We start from the raw sequence: 25,495 nt of genomic DNA on the forward strand, positions 1-25,495 counted from the left end.
ATCATGATTCAATAATTAAAGGTTTGCTCACTAGTGACATTAGAGTTTTAATACTCCCTTAACTCCCTTACGAACCCACACACAGTGCCTTGCTAAGGGAGCCGATTTTGTCAAGAGGGAGCGAGAAAACTGTTTTCTGAGTAAACCATTTATTATTAAATCATGCATATATATGTATGTATGTGTACATTAAAACTCACATTCTTATGGATGTTATATCGCTCGTACTTCTTTCTCTATCTAAAGATTTAGCTCTTAGGTATCTATGCTTTACTTCAACTCCAGCTTGAAAATCCTTAAATGGAAACAGTGCAATTAATATAGATATATGTACATATTCATATTTGTAATTGTTTACTAACATCCCGCATGTTATACGTCAAAGTAAGGTTATTAGCAAAGCTCTCAGAAAACTCCGGATACAAATCTAATATATCTAGTAAATCGTCCCTGTGGATTTTGTGAATATCACAATAAGTTAGGGCGCGAACATTTCCGTTAGATTTTCCAATTGTTGAGTAATTACATGGATTTTCTCCAAAAATGTCGTCCTTTCCTAAATAAGATTTGTATTAAAAATTTTGTAAATGCGCTAATATATTCTTTTTGGTTGTTGTTGTTGTTTGTCAGGAATAAAGTCGAAAGGTTCACTTTAGATTAGTGTGCCATTCGCAGCCTAATTAAAAAATTCTCGTTAGTTTGGGTAATATAGAGAATTGTGTATTGGTCTAAAGCAGAGGTGGGCAGCTTCGGCAGAGCATTTTTGTTGTGTGCGTGCAATTGATGTCCCTGCGTGCGTACGAACAAGTCGTGCGGTTGAATGAAGGTTTCGCTGTCTTCCCAAGCAGAGCGTGTTTGCATACGCGAATACACCGCGCAGTCGCCCGCCGGGCAGACGCTGCCCAGCTGGGGTCTAAAGCAGGCATGCTCAACGCCGGCAGAACTCCATAAGCAAGTGCCCTGCGCTGGCAGAATTCAATAGGTAAGTGCCCTGCGCTGCGCACGGCTGGTCTAAAGTATACCTTTCTTCCTTTCTGCCACAGACATTCTAGACGCATGTGCTTAAATATGTATATACACTTGTGATCAGTTAATTAAGCCAGCAACATTTTGATAAATTTTGGATATTTTGCCTTCGTTTATTTAATGTTTATTATTTTTCCATAAAAGTCTAGCTGATTATATAAGAAACACCATATAAATCCAGATTTCAAACTGTGTGCAAAAATTATGAAAAATCTGCAAAGTTTCCGCTAAATTTTTAACTTTTTATTCAGATTTTTTTTGAGTATGCAGTTTAATAACACATTAAATTCTAGGGTAATAATGTGCAAGTCTTAAGTTGCTAAAGAATCGCGTTGATTTTTAATAATTTTTTTTTCTGACTGCATTACAAATTTTTTTCCATACAAAATAAATTCGAAAATTCTAAAAATCTGAATAAAAAGTTGAAAGTCCAGCTGAAACTTTGCACATTTTTCATAATTTTTGCACAAAGTTTGAAATCTGGATTTACGTGGTGTTTGTTATATAATGAGCTAGACTTTTATGGAAAAATAAAAAACATTAAATAAACGAAAGAAAAATAGCCAAAATTGAGCAAAATGTTGCTGGCTTAATTAGCTGATCACAAGTGTACATATCGTCACCTTTATGACAGAAGCATAAATGTGCAAATTTACCAATTTTGAGTCTCGTAAACAAAACTTTCAAATTTGATCTTCCAAAATTTTAATTTTAACACATTCATGTTTTTGACATACGGGCGAGAGACACCATATAGGAAAACGTTAAATTTTATAGAACCGAAATTTACATAGAAAATGCTTTCAAAGCCATTCTAAAAGTACCAAAAAATTTCTAAACTTTTAAGAAATGGCTAATAGAGAAAAAGTATATATTTTGCTAATTAATACTTAAGTTATTAGTATAATTTGGAAATGTAAGTGATTTATGCTCACATTTTTTTCATACTAACAAAATTCGTACCAAAAATGTTCTGGGTCTTTATGTCACCGCATAATATACCCTTCCTTTGATCACAGCCAATTGATTTTTAATTTCTGCTTTGCTCCAAGTCACTATGCTTTGGGGCTGCTCAAAATCGAAAAGGGTGCCTACACCAAAAATGAGATTTCGAATTTTTATTTATTTTTTCTTAAGAAAGGGTGCATCCAAAATGCCAAAATACAAAGCATCATTCTCTTAACCTCAGTAGATTGTAATGACAAATTTGCGCCACCACCGTTAGATGCTAGTTTTAAACTAGATCGCGCAAGTTAGACTTTTTCTTCTAGAGCGGTTTGGAAAAAAAGATACTTTGCATTTTGACGTTTTGGGATGCACCCATAGTCTATTGGTACCCCATATTATACGATTTCTAGGGATGTCAGTGGCAAAAATACATCGGTGTTTTTCTTTGATTCGAAGCATCGAAATGTACATCGATATTTTTCGATGCATCGAAGGGCATACATCAATGCATCGATTTGCATAGGATTTTTCAGAAAATTGTACAAAGGTAGAAATAAATTACTGCAACTGAGCTAACGGTACTTTTTGGAGCCACTTCAATTTTTTGGTCAAAGTCACTTCTCTTTTTTGTACAATTAAAAAACTGGAATGACGTTCAATGTACTACTGATGTCAATTTTTAAAAAAATCGATACATCGAGTGGGAAAATTTCGATGCATCGAAGCAACACATCGATATTTTCGATGCATCGATGTTTTTTCGACAACGATTTCAAGTATTCGGAATATAAAGATTGCCATAAGAGTTATCGCATGAAATACGATATCGTATCGCACCGGTAGTATCGCATCTGTTTGGGGCCACATTAAAAACGGTTTAGAGCTAAGGAAATATTTCTACGCCCAACGTCAACATAAGAAAAAAAATTTTCCGTCTTTCTAATAGATCTACATACATACATGCCTTTTGTTCTCAAAATTGTGCATAATAAATAGATACTATGGGAAGTCCGGTAAAATGTTTGAACTGCAAAACGATGTCGTACCTAGAATAACCACTGCATTATTATCTCTCTGGATTTCTATCGATCCTCTTGCGATGAAAAAAAGTGACGTCAAAACATCGCCTTTATGCACCAAAACATCCCCAGGGGGAGCATGCGTAGTTTTAAATTTTAGCGACAGTGCTCTGAAAAAAGGAAGAAAATAACAAAATTTCAATAATCATAAATTATTTCTTCGATTGCGTATGCTTTTAAGTAATAAGTTGTCCACTGTATGTGTAAGGTAGATCAATGGGTTGTAAGACTAATATTTCAAGAAATGTAAAAAGCGACATCTACCAGTCGCTGGCTTCAGATTGCGACTTCAATTTTGTGTTTGAACTTTTTCCACCACGCTGTATTTTCGCTAAGTTTTGCTGGACTTCTACGAAACGAAGACGATCTTATTACAGATCAATTCCCGACGCAGCTTTATACCTTCGAAAATATGTATAATAACTAGCCTTGCATCCACATTTATGAAAAATATAGAATTCTTCATAAACCGGAAGTTTGTTTAGAAGTCTCCCTTCACAGAGCTCTTCAAATATATTTAATTTTTTTTATTAATGAGGCCATACGAGTTTTGGGAGGGAGTAACAACACAAAAATATGTACCTATGTAGTTCCATTAATGTTACAGTTGAATGTCGATTATCTGGGTCGCCCGATACCAAACTCATCATGGATCATGGAAATATAACCTTAAGCATCGTGTATTTTATTATTATTTACAATTTGCCATTTAGCCATTTTTATACACAACTATATGCAAACATAGATGTTTATATTTCCTTTTCATAAGGACTATTAGTCGTAGTTACGGAAAGCACTAAGCACAACAAGTTGGTAGGAGGCAGTAATAGTACGCCGCTTTCAGCTGCTTCGAACTTAAACAAGAAACTGAATACCACTTCTCACAAGCAACATCAATACCAACTAGGGATGTTAATTTTTCAGCATTTTTCGATCCCGGGTTTTTTGGAATGTCGTTATGACAAAGCCGGGATCCCGGGATCTAAAAAATTGCTTCTATATTGTTTGAGAAGCTCTCTTACCATAAAATAAATAATGAATAAATGGGTTTGAAACCTACTTTTTTATTTTAAGTGGGGTTTTTATTTCTTCTCTCTGACGTCAGGATTTATTTTAAAGGACTTTGTAATTTCAAAGATATGATAAATTCCAAAAACTATTTAAAAAATTCAAAGAATGTAGAATAAAAATATGGGCACTAAATGCGAGAGGAAATTTCTTTAGAATTAAAAAAAAATTAAAATTGTTTGGATTCACAAGGACGATTAGGTAATTTTTTAAGCTGATAAAGTTAGAACGACGAAATTCGAGGTTGTTATCGAGTTTATGTAAGTCCTTAACATATAATTTTTACAAAAACAAATATTGCGAAATTTCAAGCGTCAAATTTTAAAAGGACATTTTCAATATTTACCAGTCCTGCACCAAAAACTTGAATCTGTTTAAATTCTTACAGGATTTATTTTGATACCCATACTTCTTCTCTAAGCACATTTCTCTGAATTTTTTAGATCATTTTTGAATTACTGGCGTCAGAGTGAAAATCTAAAACCGCAATTTTACTATATTTGGCCCATGGTTCCTCGAATACGTTGATATTTGTGTTTAAAATTTGCTATCGCGCGTTGTTATATGTTATATGTACTTAAAAAAATATTAATTATTAAATAAAAAACAAATGTAGACAATACTGGCCAAGAAAAGGGGTTTCTGTTATTACCATCAGTGCAAATTACAAATCCCGAAAATCCCGGGATTATTAGCCAAGAATCCCGGCAGTTTTGGGACCTTAAAAAGGCCGCGATCCCGGGATCCCGTGATTAACATTCCTAATACCAACATAATACGAAACACAACGCAAACAGAAAAGTGGCAAGTTCAAGTAAGTTCAACATTATTAATATATATAGCCAGGCACCATCAATGCAAAGGGCCCTATTTGATAATTTTAAAATATTTCAGGAGATGGAAAAAGCCCTTTAAAATTTTCAAATAAAATGCTTTCAAAGAAGCTGTTCTAAAGATGTCAATAAATTTCGCATCTTTTAAGATTCGGCTTTGAATTCTTGTATGACTGTGCATCTGCCATCAAATCAAAGAATTATGTATAAAAAACGCATTTCCTCAGAACAAAATTTGTGTTTGAAGGGCAGATGTAAAACCTACTTGAGAAAACGGCCCTAAGTCAAGTAATTAGAAAACTGCGTTTACAATTTTTCCAGCACCCTGAAATTCACAACTCATTTATAAAAATCAGTTTCCCATGACTATGAAAACATCGCCATTTTTGTTATAGTTTTTTTTTGAGCAGGTTTAAGTTTAAAAAAGGATGTATAAAGCTACTTCCCTCAAAAAATTCATGGATATGTAAAATATAAGCTGGAGATACAGTGGCAAAAATATAAATAGGGAAGAGACATTTTAGCATTCTCAAGTAGCCAAAACTTGCCAAAATGTGTATTCCCTATTTACATTCTCGCCACCGTATTATTATATGTATACATTTTTTCGATAATTTTCAAGTTTTTTCGGCCTAAAAAGAAATCAAGGATATAACAAATTTTACGGTTTCTTCCCTTCAAGCCGATGGCGTCTCCATTTCATTTTGAAAAATACAAAATGAAACTAAACAAGTGAAGAAGAGAAGACTGAAAGCAAAAGAAACCGATTGTACGGGTGATCTAATACAAATACGCTCAACGATATACAAAATAGATCCTGGATGTCGGCTCATTTTAGCTGGTGTCCGGAACAATGTTCCGATTAAAATAAAAATTAACATTATCAACACCTCTCTGGTTTCCATTCTATTTATAAAACTAGATAAATAAACGAAAGATTTCACCATAAAATCAGAATTGTCTGCAAATTCCTCAAATTTTCGAGAATATTGTCAGCTTCAGCTTGAAGAAAAACAAAAAATTGTATCTCAAAGAAAGGTGGCTCTGCTAAAATTGAAGAAATACATTTGTCATCAAAGGTTATGTAACAAAATTGCTAAAAAAACTGGTACCAAACAGAAAAGAGAATACGTTAATATGCATCGGATCAACAGAGATTGATGCGAACTCACCAATACGAGTATATAGGCGTGTACCTAATCGTCTACCAATTGCAGCTTTAAGACAACGAAAAGCAGATATTCTAATGGTTAACGAGTTTAGGACTATAAACTTTGCGCCAAGTGTTTTAGCATAAACCTGACATACGAATCGCTACACAGATACCAATTTTGCCAAAATTGCCGTACTTGTTGGAATATAGGAATGTTAATCCCGGGATCCTGGCCTTTTTAAGGTTCCAAAAGTCTCGGGATAATCTTTTCTTGACCAGTATTGGCTATATTTCTTTTTTTATTTAATATTTAATCATGATACATATAACACCGCGCGATAGTAAATTTTAATCACAAATATCAATATATTCGCGAAACCATGGTCCAAATATAGTAAAATTGCGTTTTTGGTTTTTCACTGTGACGTCAGTAATTCAAAAATGATTTAAAAAATTCGGGGAAATGTGCTTAGAGAAGACATATGGGTATCAAATTAAAGAGGAAATCCTTTAGAATTTAAACAGATTCAAGTTTTTGGTTCAGAAGGGCCGGATAGTAACTAAAATGTCCTTTTAAAATTGTATAGTTAAAATTTCGCAATATTTGTTTTTGAAAAAATTATATGTTAAGGACTTATATAAACTCGATAAAATCCTCGTATTTCGTCCTTCTAACTTTATGAGCTTAATTACATATTCGTCCTTGTGAATCCAAAAAATTTTATTTTTTTAAATTCAAAAGAAATTTCCTCTTGCATTTGGTACCCATATTTTTATTCTACATTCCATTGAATTTTCTAAATAATTTTTGGAATTAATCATATATTTGAAATTACAGAGTCCTTTAAAATAAATCTTGACGTCAGAAAGAAAAAATAAAAATAATAAAAATAAAACATTTATAACGTTTTGATTTAAAGCGCGAGTGTGGTTTCATTTTTTATTGGAACGCTGTGCAAGGCCACCGCGTTGCTACTATGGAAAAGCAATACGTTGAAAATACGAAAACTCCGATATTTCAGTAATTGAGGACGCTAATTTACTCCAAGTTAATACTTAAAACATTCTCTTAATAATAAATAAGACTGTTATATTACTCTTATTATTACAAAAATGTAGTTTTATTACATTTTCTTATCTATACTGTTATACATATTTGAATTATATATATATACTAGCTTTTTCCCGCGTCTTTATGCAATTATGAAAAATACTTTATGTAACGATGTTATATTTCATTTCTTCTCTAATTTTAATATAGCCGTGATAGCATAATATGGTAGAATAGTTGATGTATTATGGAACGATTTTCCGTCATCCCTTGTCAAATTTGGTTTGGAGACAAACCGGTTTCGGCGTTGTGCCATCTTCAGTGTCATTTTTCGTTCTGAATAGTTCGTGTTTCCTTCCGCTTTTTATGTATTCGTGTTACTATCTGTTTAACTGTCATTAGGTCATGCATACCCTTCTAAGTGCGACGAAGAACGAAAAATGACACTGAAGATGGCACAACGCCGAAACCGGTTTGTCTCCAAACCAAATTTGACAAGGGATGACGGAAAATCGTTCCACAATACATCATACTCCTACCCTGTCGGAAACACAATCAACCAAAAAGAAAAAATAAAAAGTAGATTTCAAATCCATTTATTTTTTATTTATTTTATGGTAGGAGAGCTTCTCAAACAATATAGAAGCAATTTTTTCGATTTAAGTTGGTGAAAAGAAATGAATATCTAACTAATCGGGGACTAATCGGGGACTAATCGGAGCATCGCGGGATTGTGATAACGACGTAACGAAAATCCCGGGATCGGAAAAAGCTGAAAAAATAACATCCCTAATATTGTACCTTGGAAAATGTATAATCAATCATCACGAAAAACACCAAAATTTTTGCAAATATGATGATATTATCTTTAATATAATTAATAATTATGTATGTACATATAAATGGAAACAGTTTCACTTTAAAAGTTACGAAAGGGAGAAAATTTTGCTTAATCACAGTAGAATTTAGTATAGCTATTCCCTGTATGCAAAAACTAGGGGAATGTAAAAGAAAACAGTGAAGATGCTATTTTTCCGAAGTAATTTGCTTAGTTTAGTTTTAAAAGTGGGGAATATCGTGACACGAGTAATCGAGTTCAACTGATGTCATCAATACCACGGGCATACGCATCGCTGCATCTCTACATTATAAAGATCCAGAAAAAGATCAAAAAGTAGAGCAGGATAGCCCGAACACAATGAAAACGACGAGCTACGGACCACAGCTGTCAAATTATTTTAACACGTATTCTTATGTAGATAATTATTTTGGCGACGACCGAGCTACGCGACGACTGTGGTTGTGGCCAGCTTAGATCTATTTCTATTTTTCCAGCGACAGATAAGGTTCTTCCTCTTCTTTTATGTCAAACTCATACAAATTCATGATGTCGCTGGCGCGTTCATAAAATTCATGTAGCCATCGACAAAGCGTTTAGATAATAAAGATAACAAATTGAAAGCTGTAGCCCGTAGCTCGTCGTTTTCAATGTGTTCAGAACTCAAGATAAAAACAACGCAGTCGCCCTAAAAATACTACACCATCAGCGACGGTTGGAATTCTGGCCGATTCTCCTTGGAATTTACATTACGAACTTGCAGTTCCTTTGGAAATTTCAAGAAGAAATATGTTTTATTACAAGCGGTTCAAGCCAAAAGTCAAAAGTGTCTAAGAACCTTAAGTATCTGATAAAAAGTAACTTGGCTCCATTTTCATCATTATTCTAAATGTTATTCGAAATTTCAATTATTTAAAATTTTAAAAAGCATTTTTTATCTCATAAGACTTATTTACAACCAACTTCTAGCAAATGACCAACTGGTTCGCCGATAAATCAATGCATGCATCGGACCTTCAAGTTGGTCAACTCGCTTTTCAATTTAGGGCAAAAATAATCGATTAATCGCTGCCATTTCTAAAATGTTTACATAAAAACTGGAATTGTGTGTGTAGTGAATTATAAAGGTAATATTGACCGTATGAAACTAATTGCTTTTTCTTAAAATTTTAAAGATTTCACTTAAATTTATTTGAACAAATCTAGCAGAAGGTCTGGAATTTCAAGTAAAAGCATTTGCTTAGGTTTTATACATACGGCCCATTGAATAGCAAAAGATGTTACGAGAATACATGCATCGTGCACGATCAATTCATTAATCCAACAATATGGATCGCGATCCAGATATCGGGATAATTACTGAACGTGTAACAGGGCCCATTGCCTAGCGTTAGTACGCTATTTTGTTGCAGAATACCACTTCCAGAGTTCGCCTTTATGTACATATGTAAATCGGCGGTAAAAATGACGATGCGGCCATCGTCAGCCATTATTATTACTAGAGTCCAGCGTGGTGAGCGGTTCTATGGTTTTTCGAGCTCGTTACTATCACTTGGTTTTGTGACAAAAAATCATATAAAAAACCGAAAAAATATAGAAAACTAACAAAAAAAATTGCAAAAGTAGCAAAAATGGAGCGAGTGTAAAAAACGTAAGTAAATGTTAAATATACTAAGTGAAATTCCATTGTGAATTGTCGGTGTTTACAAGAAGCCCGTGCGGCGCCTGCATCATGGGTAGGATTAACTGAGTGTAGGCCCGTATTAGCCATCTCCGCAACTTCGTAATTGGCACGCGGCATTATATCGATTGAGTAGCACCCAAAATGCCGTGCTATCACAAATCTCTACGAGTATGATTAAATTTGAGGGCGGCAAAAAAAAGTTTATAGTACTTTGAGCTACCTTTTCGATAAAAAAATCTACAAATATCGCAGATGTAGCGTTACTAGAACATATGCGTACCGATTTAAAATGGAACGGAAATAAACTACACGAAATAGAAAATGTCAAACTATTTTGGCCTTCCATCGAATTATTTTATAACCTGCAACGGTATAATGAAATCGAGGAAATAAAAAATTTTGTACTAATACCACAACTAAAACACGGTTTACATCACGTCAGATACGATAGATTTGCGTTCCATCAACTATTGTGTCGATTAAAATTATTTAAAGGACCATTCCTTCAACGTGCACTAAAATGTTTTCTTCACTTGTAACCGATGGAGTGTCGGTATCATTTTGTATGGAAAAGAAAATACAAAATGAAACCAAAGGCAAAAAAAGAAAACTGAAACCAAATGAAACCGATTGTGAAGGTGATCTAATAAAAACGCGGAACAAAATACGACAACAAGATTGGGCTAGAACCTGGGTGTCGGCTCATTTTGGCTGGTGTCCGGAACAATGTTCCTGTCAAAATTAAAAGTTCATACTACCAAAATCTTTCTGGTTTTTTTTTATCGAAAAAATAAACTACAGAAATACACGAAAGATTTCACGACAAAAACAGAATTATCGGCGAATTCGTCAAAATTTAAAGAATACTGTAAATTTGAACTTGAGATACTACAACAAAAGCAACCAATTTTCTCGCAAAGAAAGGAGGCTCGTCTGAAGTTGAAGAAGTACATTTGCCGACAAAAAGCCTGCAACCAAATTGCGCAACAACTGGTACCAAACACAAAAGAGAGTACGTTGATATGTATAGGTTCCACCGAAATTGCTTCAAACTCACCTGTACGCAGATATCGGCGTACACCTAACCGTCTACTTCTAACAGCTTTAAAACAACGGCATGCAGATATTCTGATGGTTAATGAATTCAGAACAACCAAACTTTGCGCAACATGTTTTAGCGTCAACCTGACTGCCAAATCGCCCCACAGGTACCAATTTTGCCCAAAATGTGGTAGCTGCTGGAATCGAGACGTCAATGCTGGGAAAAACATTCTTTACCTGGGAGAATGTATCTTCGATCAACACGAAAATTTAAAAAAATAAGATGTCACTATTTCTTGTATAACGGCAACTGTGTACATCTGACTGGCAACAGTTTAGTTTTAATGTTAAGTGCAAACAAATATATAGATATATATATATAGATATTTATATTTAGATATAGATATAGACATAAGGCTGGTATCACTTGTGAACACTGTCAAATATAAACATACCTTAAGCAACCCGGACTAGCTCCTGAAAAAGCTGAGCAAGTTGTCAGCAGCTTCCTATTTAAGTGTAGACAAATATCGGCTTGAAGGCATTCTGGAAATCCTTTCAACACCGAGTTCATGTCAATTCCATTCGTATAGGACCACGCGTGCTGAAAATACTCCTCTAATCGTTGCCTAAGTGGATTTGGAATCTAAAATGAAGCATTCGATCTTGTATCATGGAAATAATTTTCCCTTTTGGTAGAATATCGCATTACCTGATGAAATCTAATAAATTCACGCACCCTCAACATTTGTGTATGATACCTGGCAGTACCCGAGTAAAGTCTTTGTATTATTGCAGAAACATTTCCAAATATACTCGCATACATAAGAGCTAGAAATTTAAATTGGTTTTTATACTAGAGCACTAAAGGAAAAACACAAACACTCTCATAAACAGCTAGACTCATTATAATTCCACGTACACAAAGAACGGTGCTTAAAACATTGGAAAGAGATTCCAGAAAGAACGCAAAAAATTCTGATCGAAAGTCTGTCGATAAGCCAAAAGTCATCTTTTTCACATACATTTTAATTTGCATTAGGATTAAATGTTACATGTTCAGTTTTTGATATACATACATATGTATATATGTCCTTACATACATATATTTAAATGTACCTAAATCCCCTGCCAGCATTTTTTTTATCTCAGAAGATGATAGCTTTTTCGACTTCGTATACGCGGTCCGGAAGTGATGCAAAAGCAATACTGCAGTTAGGAACTATTTCGACAAAAATTAAACTAAATGGCAAACTCAAAGGTGTCGAATAACCTTAAGTATCTGATAAAAAGTAACTTGGCTCCATTTTCATCACTCTTCTAAATGTTATTCGAAATTTAAATTATTTAAAATTTTGAAAAGCGTTACTAAAAAGCATTAAACAAAGGCTGAGTTCCAAGATGGTATACTGCAAAGCATCAGCCTCTTTTATTTCTAAACTACATATAACTGATGGAAATGACCAATTCGCGCAACTAAGTTTCAATTCGGATTTTGAACATGGCTGCGCATATTGGACATATCCATCAGTTATAGTTTAGAAATAAAAGAGGTTGATGCTTTGCAATACACAAACTTGGAACTCAGTCACAAATTTACATTTTTTTATTCAAATATGCTTTTGATGTACACTGAGAAAAGAGTTTAGTTAGGTCAACTACATAGTAGGTCTCTCAAAGTTAAATTATTTGGTTATTATTACCAACTCATTTGTGAAAATTAAAATCTGTATACCCTTTTTCTAGATCTGGTCATTTCCCTAAAATATTTTTATTTTACGGTTGCATTGCGATGAAAAGAATTCAAACTTCAACATGGAAAATGTTACTCATACGCCCTGGACGAATATGTACGGCTACGGCCATGTACGATATGGCGCAGGCCCGTCGAAAGGGAGGGGGTAAGGGGGTAATCCACCCGCGCCCGGGCTTCTTGGGGTCCGAAATATCAGAACCACAACTTTTTTTTACCATATAATTGCTCCTTTCTTGATAGGTTTTTTTTTATAAATATATGCCGATTCGTGCTGATTCCTTCTGACTATAAATTAAAGAAAATGATCACATGGCCCAAAACGCGCACTGTTACAATACGTTTTGGCTCACAGTGCATTTTGTTTCAACAGCGGACTGTTAAATTACAATTTTTGGAAGTACTTTTTAAAGCTACTTTATATTATCGAAAAAGTCTGCTCTTTTTATATAACTCAATAACTACGTATTTATTGAACTGATAAAATTAATTTTGAGGTCAATATTTGCAAAAAATAGTCGAACTGCTACGTTACAGAAAAAGACTGTTACGTTACTTGTACGTTAGGTTTTTAAACGGCTTGTAGTCTGTTTTATGTAAAAGGTAGCATGAATTCAGTAGACTTGCGATTTGACATGTAATCCAAAGAAATTAAGAACATAATAATTATGAATACAGATTTGAAAGTTTCTGTTGTTGTGCAGCTGTAGGTCGTTTCAGAAGTAATTTTCTGCTTAGAACTCGAGCTCGAGCTTATAACTGCTGCAAGATATTGAGGTTTTTCGGGGTTAAGAACAGTGTTGCCGCGCCCGAAAAATAAAGTTTAACAAAACCGTTAAAAAAGTTTTACAAATCCCTTTAAAATAAGTAACTTAAGTAAGTAAGACCCGTTACTTAATTAAACGAACATGCTTGGAGTTACTTTTTTTTTTTCCTGATCTTGGTAAATTGGTTATAGAAATAAAAAGTAAGCAAGTAAAGTCCCTCTAAGGCTGAGTTTTGTCGTCAAATGTAAGGATTTTATTATAGTCTAAGGGCCAATTTCAAATGAATATTTAAACGGCACTTAAGTTGGGTTTTCGTTGGGTGCACATTAATAGTGGAAGTTAATCAATAATCTCTACTTAAGTAGGCCATCTGAAATCCGGCCTATGGAACCTTGATCTGGATGACAGTCTTCCTAAAATAAATTTTCAAAATTTATTGAAATAGTGGGCCGTATGAGTAAAAACTAAGCAATTGCTTTTTCTTGAAATTTCATACCTTTAACTTCAATTTTGTTTGAATAAATCGTAAAAGGTATAAAATTTTAAGAAAAAGCAATTCCTTATTTTTATTCATACGGCCCAGTAAGTCTTCTGACAATGAATTTTTGAGGGAAATTATCCTTTTTGACTATTTTAATAAACAAATTTAGCAAAACGAAGAAAAGTTTAACATTTTAACTGGCAGGAAAAACTTAGTAAATTTTGCTTAAATTTAAGCAAAACGGCAACGCACGAAAAACGGCCTTAATGGCCAATTTTGCTTGCTCTATGCCATTCGCCTTCGAGTGGTGCTTTACGATTTTTCCATCAGAAATTATGTTCATTTGAAGATGGCGTAATGAGTTAAAAAGCATATGCTTAGTTTTCGATGTTATATTCGAGGACACGGCAGTTTCAGTGGCCGTAACTCTTGAGGGAAAAATCGTATAGCACCATTCGAGAGTGCATTTTGAAGGATAATAATAGTACTAGAAAACTACTGGTAATAATTCTGATAGGTTTTTACTATTCAATCAGAAAATCTTCTTCTTTTTTTTGCTTCTTTTAGCCTCGTTCCTTTTTGAAATAATATAATTCTCGCGTTTTTTTTTTATTTTTCTAAGTTTTTTTTATTTTCTGTGCCTATTTGAGTTAGAAAGAATATAAATTTTAACTATGGGTCAATAGCACGTTGAATAGCTTACATTGCTGCTTTAAAATTAGCCCTATATCTAACTAAAAAAATAATAATTTTACCTGATAATTCAATTAGCAAAAAGACTTACGTTACAAAAAGTTTTGCACCGAAACACATGGATACTGAAGAGTATATGAAACTGTTTTATCGTGGAGAAGGCCGCAAATGCTCGAACAAAACCATTTTTCTATTTTTAGCCTGGTGGATTCCGCCCCAAAAAACTTTTTGATAATTTAGACATTACCTTAAAAAATTATGCAGATTTTATTTTCGTTAAGAAACTTAATCACTGATTATTTCGAATACTTTTTTATTAAATTCAAATTAATATAAGGCAATCGAGGAGAATCAAGTATGTATATGCAAAAAATGGTGGCTTTTAAATATAAACAACCCTTAATTTCATGTTGTGCTTTTTTAATTTTCATTAATTTTAAGGTGTATCAGGATTAAGTAAATTTCCATGTTTGAGAGAAGCAGACTCGTGTTAATATTTATATTGTTGATACCTCAGAATATGTATGGCCCAGATATAATCAAAAATCTGCGAAACCTGAGAAAAAAATGTTGCCCCTCGGTTTCGTTTTCGGCGAGTTGGGCCATATGCTTTTAATTTTATACACTTTATATACAGGGGCCCGAGAGTTTTTTAGTCCCAGCCCCGAGTTTTCTCTCAACGGTCCTGATATGGCGTATACAGAAGTAGGATAATTGTCTGCCCCCGATGATGCCGAAAATTTCAGCGAAACGTTGGGCAACCATCTTTTATTTACACCATCAAATAATAGATCAGACTAGCCTACAAGTGTACCAAATTTAGAAATGTATTTATCTGACTCTTTTCTCAGTGTAAAGACGTCCTGGCAATGAGCGATAAAACAAAAGTGCATACAAAGGGAATAAATAATGTATGTACTTATGTATTTCTTTCAATGTCGACTTTAAATTTCTATAAAAAAAATGTATAACTTTAGTTTTACAGTAATTGCAGAGTATGCAGTGCTATTTGTCGTATTTAATATTTTAATGAATATTGAATTTTTTAAATAATGCTTCAAGTTAAATTTTAGGTTTTCACTTTTTTGGACAACACACCACTACAAACATATGTAGTTATATAGGCTCATGCCCAAAATACATATGCCTTCCTTTTCTTATTTAGTATTTTCTCATGTTTATTTTTTACAGTTCTAAGTGTATGCGAATCATAATCTCAAGACTAGATATTCTTGGAAAGCTATGACAAAAAAGAGAACAGGGAATTTTCTGAACATAGCTATTTGTACAATACAAAAAAAAAAATAATAATAATAATTTTGCAACAAAATATTTTTAATTATATAATAAATTCGTAATAAATATGTTGAAAAATTGTTACTAAAACAGCGAGCAAGCCTAGCCATAGGCGTACTGGTCTTCACAGACCTTTGAGGAAATTTGTTTCGTTTTTCATACATTTTTAACAAAATACAAATAACATACCCGGGCAAGTAAGGAATCAATTCTGGTGAAGACTAAATATTTCACATTTAGCGATCATAACGATTTTCGTTATTTTGAAACAATTAACCTATCATGAATTTATTAACAAATCATTGAATAACATGCTTCATAAAGTACATATCACAATTGTTGCTAAAAACACATATAAGCACCTAAAGGGTTTGTGGTGTGCGGCGGCTCTCGCCTTCTTAACACAATATAAAAATATGTGCGTACATACATATGTGTGTACATACATACATACTTCATTTTAGCACGCTGCACGCCGTAATTCACAAGCCCCTTAGGTACTATATTGATAGCATGAAACTACTTACAGCCCACAAGCATAACACATATCGTGAACACCTTTTCGGCGTCGGTATTTGGAGCGACATTTCCAAATCCAACCGAAGTTAACGAAGTAAATGTAAAGTAGAGTGCAGTTATATATCTAGACTAAAAATAAAGATTATTTACACACGCACATATGTATGAATGTCAACCGCAACAAGTACTATTTATATCTGTATATGTATGTATGACAAATTAGAATACCTTAATTGTGGGCCCACCAGTATTATTGTCAAAATAAGGCTCCTGAATATCATTTCCCAGCGAATGCAGCCAGCCAATGTTCTTTGTTAGAAGCGTTCTTTCGGCGTTTCCTATAGCATACCTAAATATGTATAAATAAAGTCCCGTTGTTCGATTTTAATATTGAACGGTTTTAATATTGCGGTTTTAATATTGAACGTATTTACCAAATGCAAGCCAACCAATGGGCGATGAGCACAAATGTGGCCATAAGAAGAACCAACACAGCAGCACCATATTCTGAGTATCTATCTATTTTTCTGGCTACTCTCACCAACCTTAGCAATCGGGCAGTCTTGAGCAATCCTATCAGAGTTGTTGTCTGCAATAAATTAAACGTTATTTAGCCAATATCGAATAAAAGTGAAAAAATGATCAAAAGCATTTTGTGCGAATCGGGTATTTGGGTAACCAAGGAAAAATATTAAGAAATGTACATATACATACATATAATCAAATAAAAAATCCTTAAATGTGATTTAGTGCACCTATTGCTTTCCTATTCTTTGTATAAATAGCAGCAATTTATTTCGCAAAATAAGTTATAAAAAATCCTTATTTAAACTTTTATACGCGTCAGAATTGTAAACTGAGATCGTTGTTATTTTAGTAGTCTGCATGTGCAAGAATAAGAAGCTTTAAAATAAAAAAATGAACCGATTTTTTTTTTTTACTTTCTAAAGTGTCCTCTTCAGTCCGGATGAGTCGATATAAACATGTCGGTTACTTGAAGCAGGGGGCAATTCCGGCTCTATGAAGCTGTGAAGTGAAAATCAAAAATTCAATGTCAGTGAAAATTTAATTTTTTCACTTTATCGTTTCGTTATATAATTTTAAGCGATCCTCGGTCATTAAAGGCTATTCCATTAACATCTAGCAAGTAATTATTTAATAATTTGTTGTGATTTTAAGACAATGATATTCCTTATAAATGCACAAATTTTCTTTTTCACAGCCACAAAACTTTGCGAAAAAAAGTTTTCACAGTGAAAAATGTTTGACAAATTAATTAATGTACATTTGAAAACAGAATCGTAATTTTATGTGAAGTGACGAAAAATGTTTTCACTTCACGTTTTCACAGAACAAGGAATTGGCCCCAAGGATATGTACATATTCGAATGGTTTTCTGTGATTATAAAATTCGATTTCACCTTGGCATTACTAATTTAGGAAATATTTATGTACCATTTTTGTCAATTTCATTTTGGCACTTTATTTTCTGTTTGTATTTAAGTTTATGTACATATTGTATGTATATTAAAGGTAATTAATCTATATACACAATTGCGATATGATATATAATTGATGTAATTTGAAATGAAATTTCCGCCATCCCTTGTCGAATTCGATTCATCCTCCCCAAACCAATTTTTACAATAAACGCCTGTCGGAGGAATCAACCAACCCCTACAAATGTAGATAATCCCTGTGTTTTTAGTTTGTGAGGGGTACCTTTGTTGAGAAATACATCGATGGTGATGTTTTGCATTGATGCCTTTCTGAACAAGGGTATATGAAATAATTCACATACAGATCCCCCAGTTTCTCAAGTAAAAATGGGCTGAAATGTATTTACAACGAAATGAGAAATAAAATTCGAATATTTGGTTGCAGTAAATTCGGGTTAACCCAAACTGAGACTCCTTTAGTAGTCCTAATGTGGTCTTGTGTTCTTGTTCTTGTTTCGATTTGTGGATGTCTCAGTGTGATATTCCTGACGACTCGGTTACCTACAATAAAATAAGTATTTTTGTAGGTTGTGGAGTATTTTCGGCTATGATTATGCTCCAATGAATGTTTTCGGCAAATTATTATAAAGAAAATTGCGACAAGTATAAAAACCGTTTTGCAATTAAAATGGCACGCACAATGTGAAAGATTACATAGAAGTGTATAATTGTGGAATTGAAGCTACGGGAAAGAATTACTGCGTTTTTAATTTGCTTAAACATAACATAAGTAATTGCGCTCAAAAGCTCATTTAAGGAAAAAATATTGTCTTATAATACCTCTTCATTATCCAAGCCGAGCTGTAAAACATTGGACACATAAAGAAATTAAATTAAACATACAAAAATTTGAAAATATTTGCTAGAGTAGATAATAACTATATTTGGTATCGATTGTCGGCAAATAAATCAGTTACGGTAATATGCCTTATTCGGGTATTTCCACAAAATTTCAATTGAATGGTATATGAAAATACCAAGATTGTGCAATTATTCACATACAATACATATGTATGTTGTTTATTGCTTTAACTGCAATTTTGCCCTCAATTATTCCCGAAGTAAAAATTCCTATCTACGAAACTCACTATTTATGTACATTTGTATTATTGTATGTATGTAAGTATATACATACCGTCACCTTAATACACATGTCGCACGTTTAATAATATAGAGATATAACTCAAAATTTACTTTTTTGGAGATTTCATTATCCAATTAATAAGCTTTATAAGAAGAATATGTTGAGTTCAAAAGATAAAAAAAATTTCCCAAATATGGCGGTGATATATATGAGTCTTTCCATCCGTCTTTTTTTATACCAACTGCACACATTGATTGCGTTTTCCCACAAAATTGAATTTTTGAATTACTTCTGTATATTATTAAACGCGCGATATGCAACTCTCCAAAAAAAAAAATTTTTTAACTTAGATTTAAAGTGCTTGAAGTATGCAACCCATTAGTTGAGCAGCGACCAGTGAAGGAAGAGTGGGTACAATTGTACTTTTTTCAGCGCTTTTATAATTTGAAAGTACATTCGGTACATACAAGGTGTCCCAGAAGTCATAGTAGTAATAACACAATGTTCGAAGCGTCCAATTTCACAAAATCCACTTTCACTAATTCCGGTAAGTACTATTTAGCATGTCATTGGTCGGTAACAAGAGCAACTCAAATTTAAATCTATTAAATACATTCTAGCGTGTCTCAGTCCTTTGCCCACAAAAGCGGCTAAACCTAAAGTTATAGCTCAGTACATTTTTTTTCACCAGAGATAGTCAAAGTTGGGGAAGAAAATATCAAAAAGTTAAAAATCCCGAAATAGTCCTAATTTTATGATGGTTCCTTAATATATTTTAACTACATTGCATTTGAGTAGGGAGAAGCAACTATCTGGAAGTATTTTACATAAAAAATTTACTAAGTATAGCCTGGTTTGTAGATGCAGTTAAAGAAAATACATGAAAAGGCACAATTTTTTTTTAGCTAAAAAATGTAAATATTTCAAAAACGGTGACACCTTTGCCTGAAAATGTTTTGTTTATCAGAGAGCTCACCCCCCACCCCCTTTCCTCTACTTTCCCCTAAAGTTTGGTACGTTACTTTTGGGACACCCTGTATGCATAAATTTCGGTACATTTTCAAACGTAGCCAAATGAATTCTCCTGGAATTATTTCCGCCTTGCAGCTACACCTAAAACTAAAAAAGCACTTGCGGGCAAGAGTTACGCTGCATTCGATCCCTGACTGACAGTATTCTAGCTCTATGTCAACAAATACCACGTTTATACGTAAGCTATTTGCAAATACCTAACTCACTGTTTATTCGACGGTGAAAAATTTTTATTTAATATTGCCTGATTATAAAAAGGCAATAATAGGCGCGTTCGCGTAGCTGTTAATTGTTCAAGTTTAACCAAAACTTGCAGGTTTTTGCGTTCGCGTACGCAAAAAACTTGTAAAGTAGGGGAAATTGAGAGAGCAAAGTGACATTTCATTTTGAGGGGAAGCTGTTAGTTTCTGTTGGCTAAATTTTTGCCAACAGCAATTTGCCAACAGGGAAACAGCTGATCAAAAACAGCTGGTTGGCATTTACGCAAATCACAAAATTGAATTTGATGGTTTGGAAGATAAAAATTACAAAATGCGACTAATTAAACTTGTAAGAAATAAGTAGTTATTTGTTTAATCAATAAACTGTGTCAGTATAACACTTTGCGACGACTTTTCGTACGTTTTAAATTTTACACTTTTGTATGTAAACAAAAATTATATCAGCTGTTCGTCTAACTTGCAAGTTTCTGCAAATTTTCTGTTCGCGTACTATTTTGGATATTTCTCTCTTGTGAGACGAACAGATGACATTTCGCCGGAATTTGGCAGTTGGTTGGTTTCTGCTGGAGATTTTAAACGAACGCACCTAATATGACCATCGAAAAAGAAAATAAAATTAAAAATGGCAACGTCTTGATTATAAAAAAGCAATAAGATGAACATCGAAAAAGAATATAAACCTAAGAATGGCGGCGTCTTGCGCTTATTTGCAAATAGTATCACTAATCAATACTTATTTGCGTGATTTAGTTATTTGCAAATAACAAATTAACTCAGCGTTTATACGGCAAAGTTTACCATTTTGCAAATTTTTATTTGCAAACATATATGTAATACTTCTATATTGCTAGTACAATATGATCGCAATGAGTTTTCCATTCGAAATCAAAGAAAGACAGCCTATGAAAATGTTTGTAAACTACTACATAGAATGAAGTGCCATATCATAACAGGGCCGGTTCAGGGAATTCAACAAACAAACACAAATTTGGCGGTAGTGTTCCCTTCACGCTGAAATGTATATCGAGCCCTAGCCGCGAAAATGAAGTAAGACTACTTTTTTCAAATTTTAATTTGCCTCTTAGAGCACCTGCAACAAAAAGTAAATTAAAAAAAAAATATAGATATACATTATTTTAGCGGTTAGGGCTCGGTATGACGAATTTCTCCGATGCTCCTCGTTATTTGGAAATCTGAAGAATTGGAAGATAGAAAATTTTTTCCTAACAAAGACAAAACTTATTTACACATAAAGCGGTGTGGTATTTTATACGTTGGCCGAATCCAATAAAGCACGTTATTCGATTCCCTTCTATGCTGATTGACGCCAATTGGAAATGCCAACTGATGCCAAGTCCTTCTCTAACTGGTATTTTTATCCTCTGCCGCCACCAACGGCCGCAGCGCTTCTCATAGATTTACACAAATTTTATTTTTTGTTAATTTTTCATAAGAGTTGTTTTTAAATAAAAATTTGTGAACCCGCTCCTGAATTTTGAAAAGTAAAATTGTCATTTTGAGTACATTCGCTTATCGGATCTCTCTTTCTTTTTTCAATATTTCGGCACTCTGATGTTGGGGAATGTACTTTGAATGTACTAGCAATATAGAAGTATTACATATATGTTTGCAAATAAGACGTGCGTATAAACGTAGTAACAGTCCTTTATAGGAAGTAATGCCATGCCCACGGTGTTCTTGAACCAAATTCAACTGAGTCGGTCTGGAACGATCGAATTTCCAATTAGACTAATTTAGAGGGCCGTTACCAGGTCAGAATATGCGAAGTTTGAAATCGTAGTAAGTGCCGATTTCAAAAACTGTAACCTTTTCGATTTTCAGCCGACATTTTCGCGTTTAAGTGTAGTATAAATAAGACTGTATATGAGTATTTTTTTAAATATCGAGCCCTATCGGCCAAACTAAGGTAAGCGAAAGTTGTTTTTTCAATTTTTTTTATGCTGAAATATTCCTAGAGCATCTAGATGCATTTCTGCATCTAGAAGAAAATTTTGGAAAAAAAAATGTCGCTTACGTTATTTTGGCGGGCAGGGCTTGATATGTATGTATATACATGTATAGCTTGTGGGGAATTTCGTAGTCGTCTACTACAATAGCCAAATTTTGGTCCACTTAAAACGGTCAACTTTTATCTGGTTTAAAAAAAAATTAACTATAAACACTTAGTACTTTATAGGCATTTTTTTATTAGCTAGTTTTTTTCTTTTAATAATATAAACTTGTATTTTCGTCCGGTGCCGGTACTAAATATGGGCCGGGCTTCCCACTAACCTAATTTTTTTTTTATATTTAAACGAATTTCCAACGTTAGTCAAATGCGCTCCTTTATAAATGCGCTACACAATTTATGCATTTTCTGCAAGTGCGCCTGCTTGCAGGGTATATATTAACATACACCCAAAAAGCCAAAAATGCTAATATTCTATCTGCTCCGGTTCAAGACATAAATGCGTTTCAAAAATTCTTTAGTGAATAATACTGAAGTATAAAACCACATTTTCTGAAATTTTCAGTCACATACAACAAAATGTTGACCAAGTTGTTTGCGAACTTGCAAATACGACAAAATTTTACTCAATATCTCGGAATTATTGTCTGCTTATGTACGTCAAATTATTTTTCAACAATAGCAATACATGCATACTTTTCCAATTTTCTCAATCAGAGTCTCAATTATTTTCAAGACAGTAAATTGGACAAGTATGCACCAACAAAAATTTAGACATTACAAATTTGCAACTTGGCTACAAAGAAAGTAATGATACAACCGTTTCCGTGGTGAAAAAAGCTTTACGATCGTCGTGCAAAAATGACGCCGTATATGATCAAATACAAAAGGATGTTGAGGAGATGTCGTTTCTATTCGTCGAGGTATCAAGATACATTCACTTTACACTGATGAAACGTTGGGTACAAGGAAACTTTGACGCAATGAATTTTCTTGACTGTTAATACCAGTTGATGATAAAGAAAAAACCAAAATATACAGTAGACCAGCAGTATAATATGCTGCGAAAAAAACTCAAGTTGTACGATAGTTCGTATCGGTCGAATTTATTTGTGGAAAACGCGAATAAATTTATGACTCTGTTCTATAACAATATTTGGATGCACGGTTATACTCGGCTCAGAAAATATTTCAAATTTGAAGAAGACAAAAAAAGGTATATAATACACTGAGCTACCTATTCGATAAAAATTCCAAAAATATCCCAGATGAAGCGTTACTTGAAATGTGAAACTATTTCGGTCTTCAATCGAATTATTTGTCAACCTGCAACGGTATAATGAAATCAAAAAAATAAAAAATTTGGTACTAATTCCACAACTTAAACACGGTTTACATCACGTGAGATACGATCGATTTGCGTTCCATCAACTATTGTGTCGATTACAATTATTCAAAGGACCATTTTCTTCCTTCGATAAAAGTTAATTTAAAGTGAAATATTTCAAAATTCCTTCAACGTGTACTAAAACGTTTTCGTCCCTACAAACTGATGAAGTGTCCGTATCATTTTGTATGGAAAAGAAAAAATACAAAATGAAACTAAAGCGAAAAAGAGAAAAGCAAAAGAGACCGATTGTGAAGGTGATCTAATAAAAATACGTGGAACAAAATTGGGCTAGATCCTGGCTGTCTGCTCATTTTGGCTGGCGTCCGGAACAATGTTTCTGTCAAAATTAAAAATTCATACTACCAAAATCTTTCTGGTTTTTTTTTCTCGAAAAAATAAACTACAGAAATACACGAAAGATCAAAAACAGAATTATCGGCGAATTCGTCAAAATTTAAAGAATACTGTAAATTTCAACTTGAGATACTAGAACAAAAGCTACAAATTTTCTCGAAAAGAAAGACGGCTCAGCTGAAGTTGAAGAAGTACATTTGCCGACAAAAAGCCTGCAACCACATTGCGAAGCAATTGGTACCAAACACAAAAGAGAATACATTGATATGTATAGGTTCCACCGAAATTGCTTCAAACTCACCTATACGCGGATATCGGCGCACACCTAACCGTCTACTTCTAACAGCTTTAAAACAACGGCATGCAGATATTCTGATGGTTAATGAATTCAGAACAACCAAACTTTGCGCAAAATGTTTAAGCGTCAACCTGACGGCCAAATCGCCGAAGAGGTACCAATTTTACCCAAAATGTGGTACCTGCTGGAATCGAGACGTCAATGCTGGGAAAAACATACTCTACCAGGGAGAATGTATTATCAAGCAAAACGAAAAACGCGAAAAATTAAAAAAATAAGATGTCACTATTTCTTGTATAACGGCAACTGTGTACATCTGACTGGCAACAGTTAAACTTTAATGTTAATGTTAGTGAATAATACTTACATTACATATTACATATACGGATTTAATCGTAAAATGAAAAATATACATAGATCTTATTTTTTGACATTACCTCGTCGGTGTCACTTCCAACCAACAATAAATCGAATGGTATTGCGGCCACTAGATCAATCAGGAACCATCCACTCAAATAATGAACCGCAATTCGTCCGGGATGAGAGACGACTTCATCCTGGCCATCGATAAATGTGGTTCGAAAATTAATAAGTATGTCAATAACAAAAGTAACGTCGACTGAAATTTCAAGAAACGGCGTTATGTAGGAATTCAGATGTAGGTACATATGTATACATATGAATGCGTGTATGAGCATAGGTTTTAAAGAAGAGTTTATCTTACATACATACGTGTGTATGAACATAATATCAAAGTCCCTTTGCATACTTAATAAGGGGCTTAATTCATAAAGTGACAGTGATAGTTTTGTAACAACAGGCATTTTTCGTAATGTCAGTGAAAATTCGACAGATTTGTGGTTGTTTTGTTTCATAAAAAAAATTGTCACCACCGCTTCAAATTCATGAGAAATTCCATTGAAAAAGTGACAAATTAGTTGCGTTCGACAAGTCAAAAATTTGTAATAGTTTTTCCAAATTTTTACTGGATGGCGTTCGATAACGACATAAAAATATCCAACACACAAAAATTGAGAGAGCAAGCGTTCATTTTGATGCAAGAGAAGCGTTCATTTTGTACTGGCGAAATTTTAGTCAGCAAAAATTATCCAACACGAACACATATGATCACAAAACATATGGTTGCAATTTTTGTAAACAAACAAAATTGCATTTTTCGGGCTTTGATATTTATATGCTTTTTGGCTGCCTGCTATGTGACTTTATGATAGTGCCAACTAGTTTTTACTTCTAGAAATGTTCCTGGCGAACATTGAACGTTCACTTTTCTTTTTTCTTCCATGGAGGCAACATGAATTTCAGTTTGTTTACAAATAAAACATAAACAAAGTCAGTTGGTGTGTCTTCTTCTTCCGGTTTTTGCAAGTGATGGCTAATGTCCTGTTCGTTTACTTTTT

At 33.6% G+C, this 25,495-nt stretch overlaps 1 protein-coding gene across 1 annotated transcript in view; it reads right to left on the minus strand.

The window, feature by feature from the left end:
* Positions 1-159: 159 nt before the first annotated feature.
* Positions 160-25,495, minus strand: part of sei (potassium voltage-gated channel seizure) — a 30,535-nt gene continuing 5,199 nt past the window's right edge. Inside the window, exons 4-12 of the mRNA XM_017616337.1 lie at positions 24,515-24,696; positions 16,665-16,819; positions 16,459-16,579; positions 16,239-16,359; positions 11,434-11,552; positions 11,177-11,367; positions 3,021-3,163; positions 363-556; positions 160-295 (exon numbers count right to left, since the gene is read on the minus strand). Of these exons, the coding sequence (XP_017471826.1) occupies positions 197-295; positions 363-556; positions 3,021-3,163; positions 11,177-11,367; positions 11,434-11,552; positions 16,239-16,359; positions 16,459-16,579; positions 16,665-16,819; positions 24,515-24,696 (1,325 nt within the window). The 3' untranslated portion in view covers positions 160-196. The remainder of the gene's footprint in view (positions 296-362; positions 557-3,020; positions 3,164-11,176; positions 11,368-11,433; positions 11,553-16,238; positions 16,360-16,458; positions 16,580-16,664; positions 16,820-24,514; positions 24,697-25,495) is intronic.

This window comes from Rhagoletis zephyria, unplaced genomic scaffold, assembly GCF_001687245.7.
Source record: "Rhagoletis zephyria isolate East Lansing unplaced genomic scaffold, Rhagoletis_zephyria_1.1 Rzeph_scaffold_01184, whole genome shotgun sequence".
Taxonomy (NCBI): Eukaryota; Metazoa; Arthropoda; class Insecta; order Diptera; family Tephritidae; genus Rhagoletis; species Rhagoletis zephyria.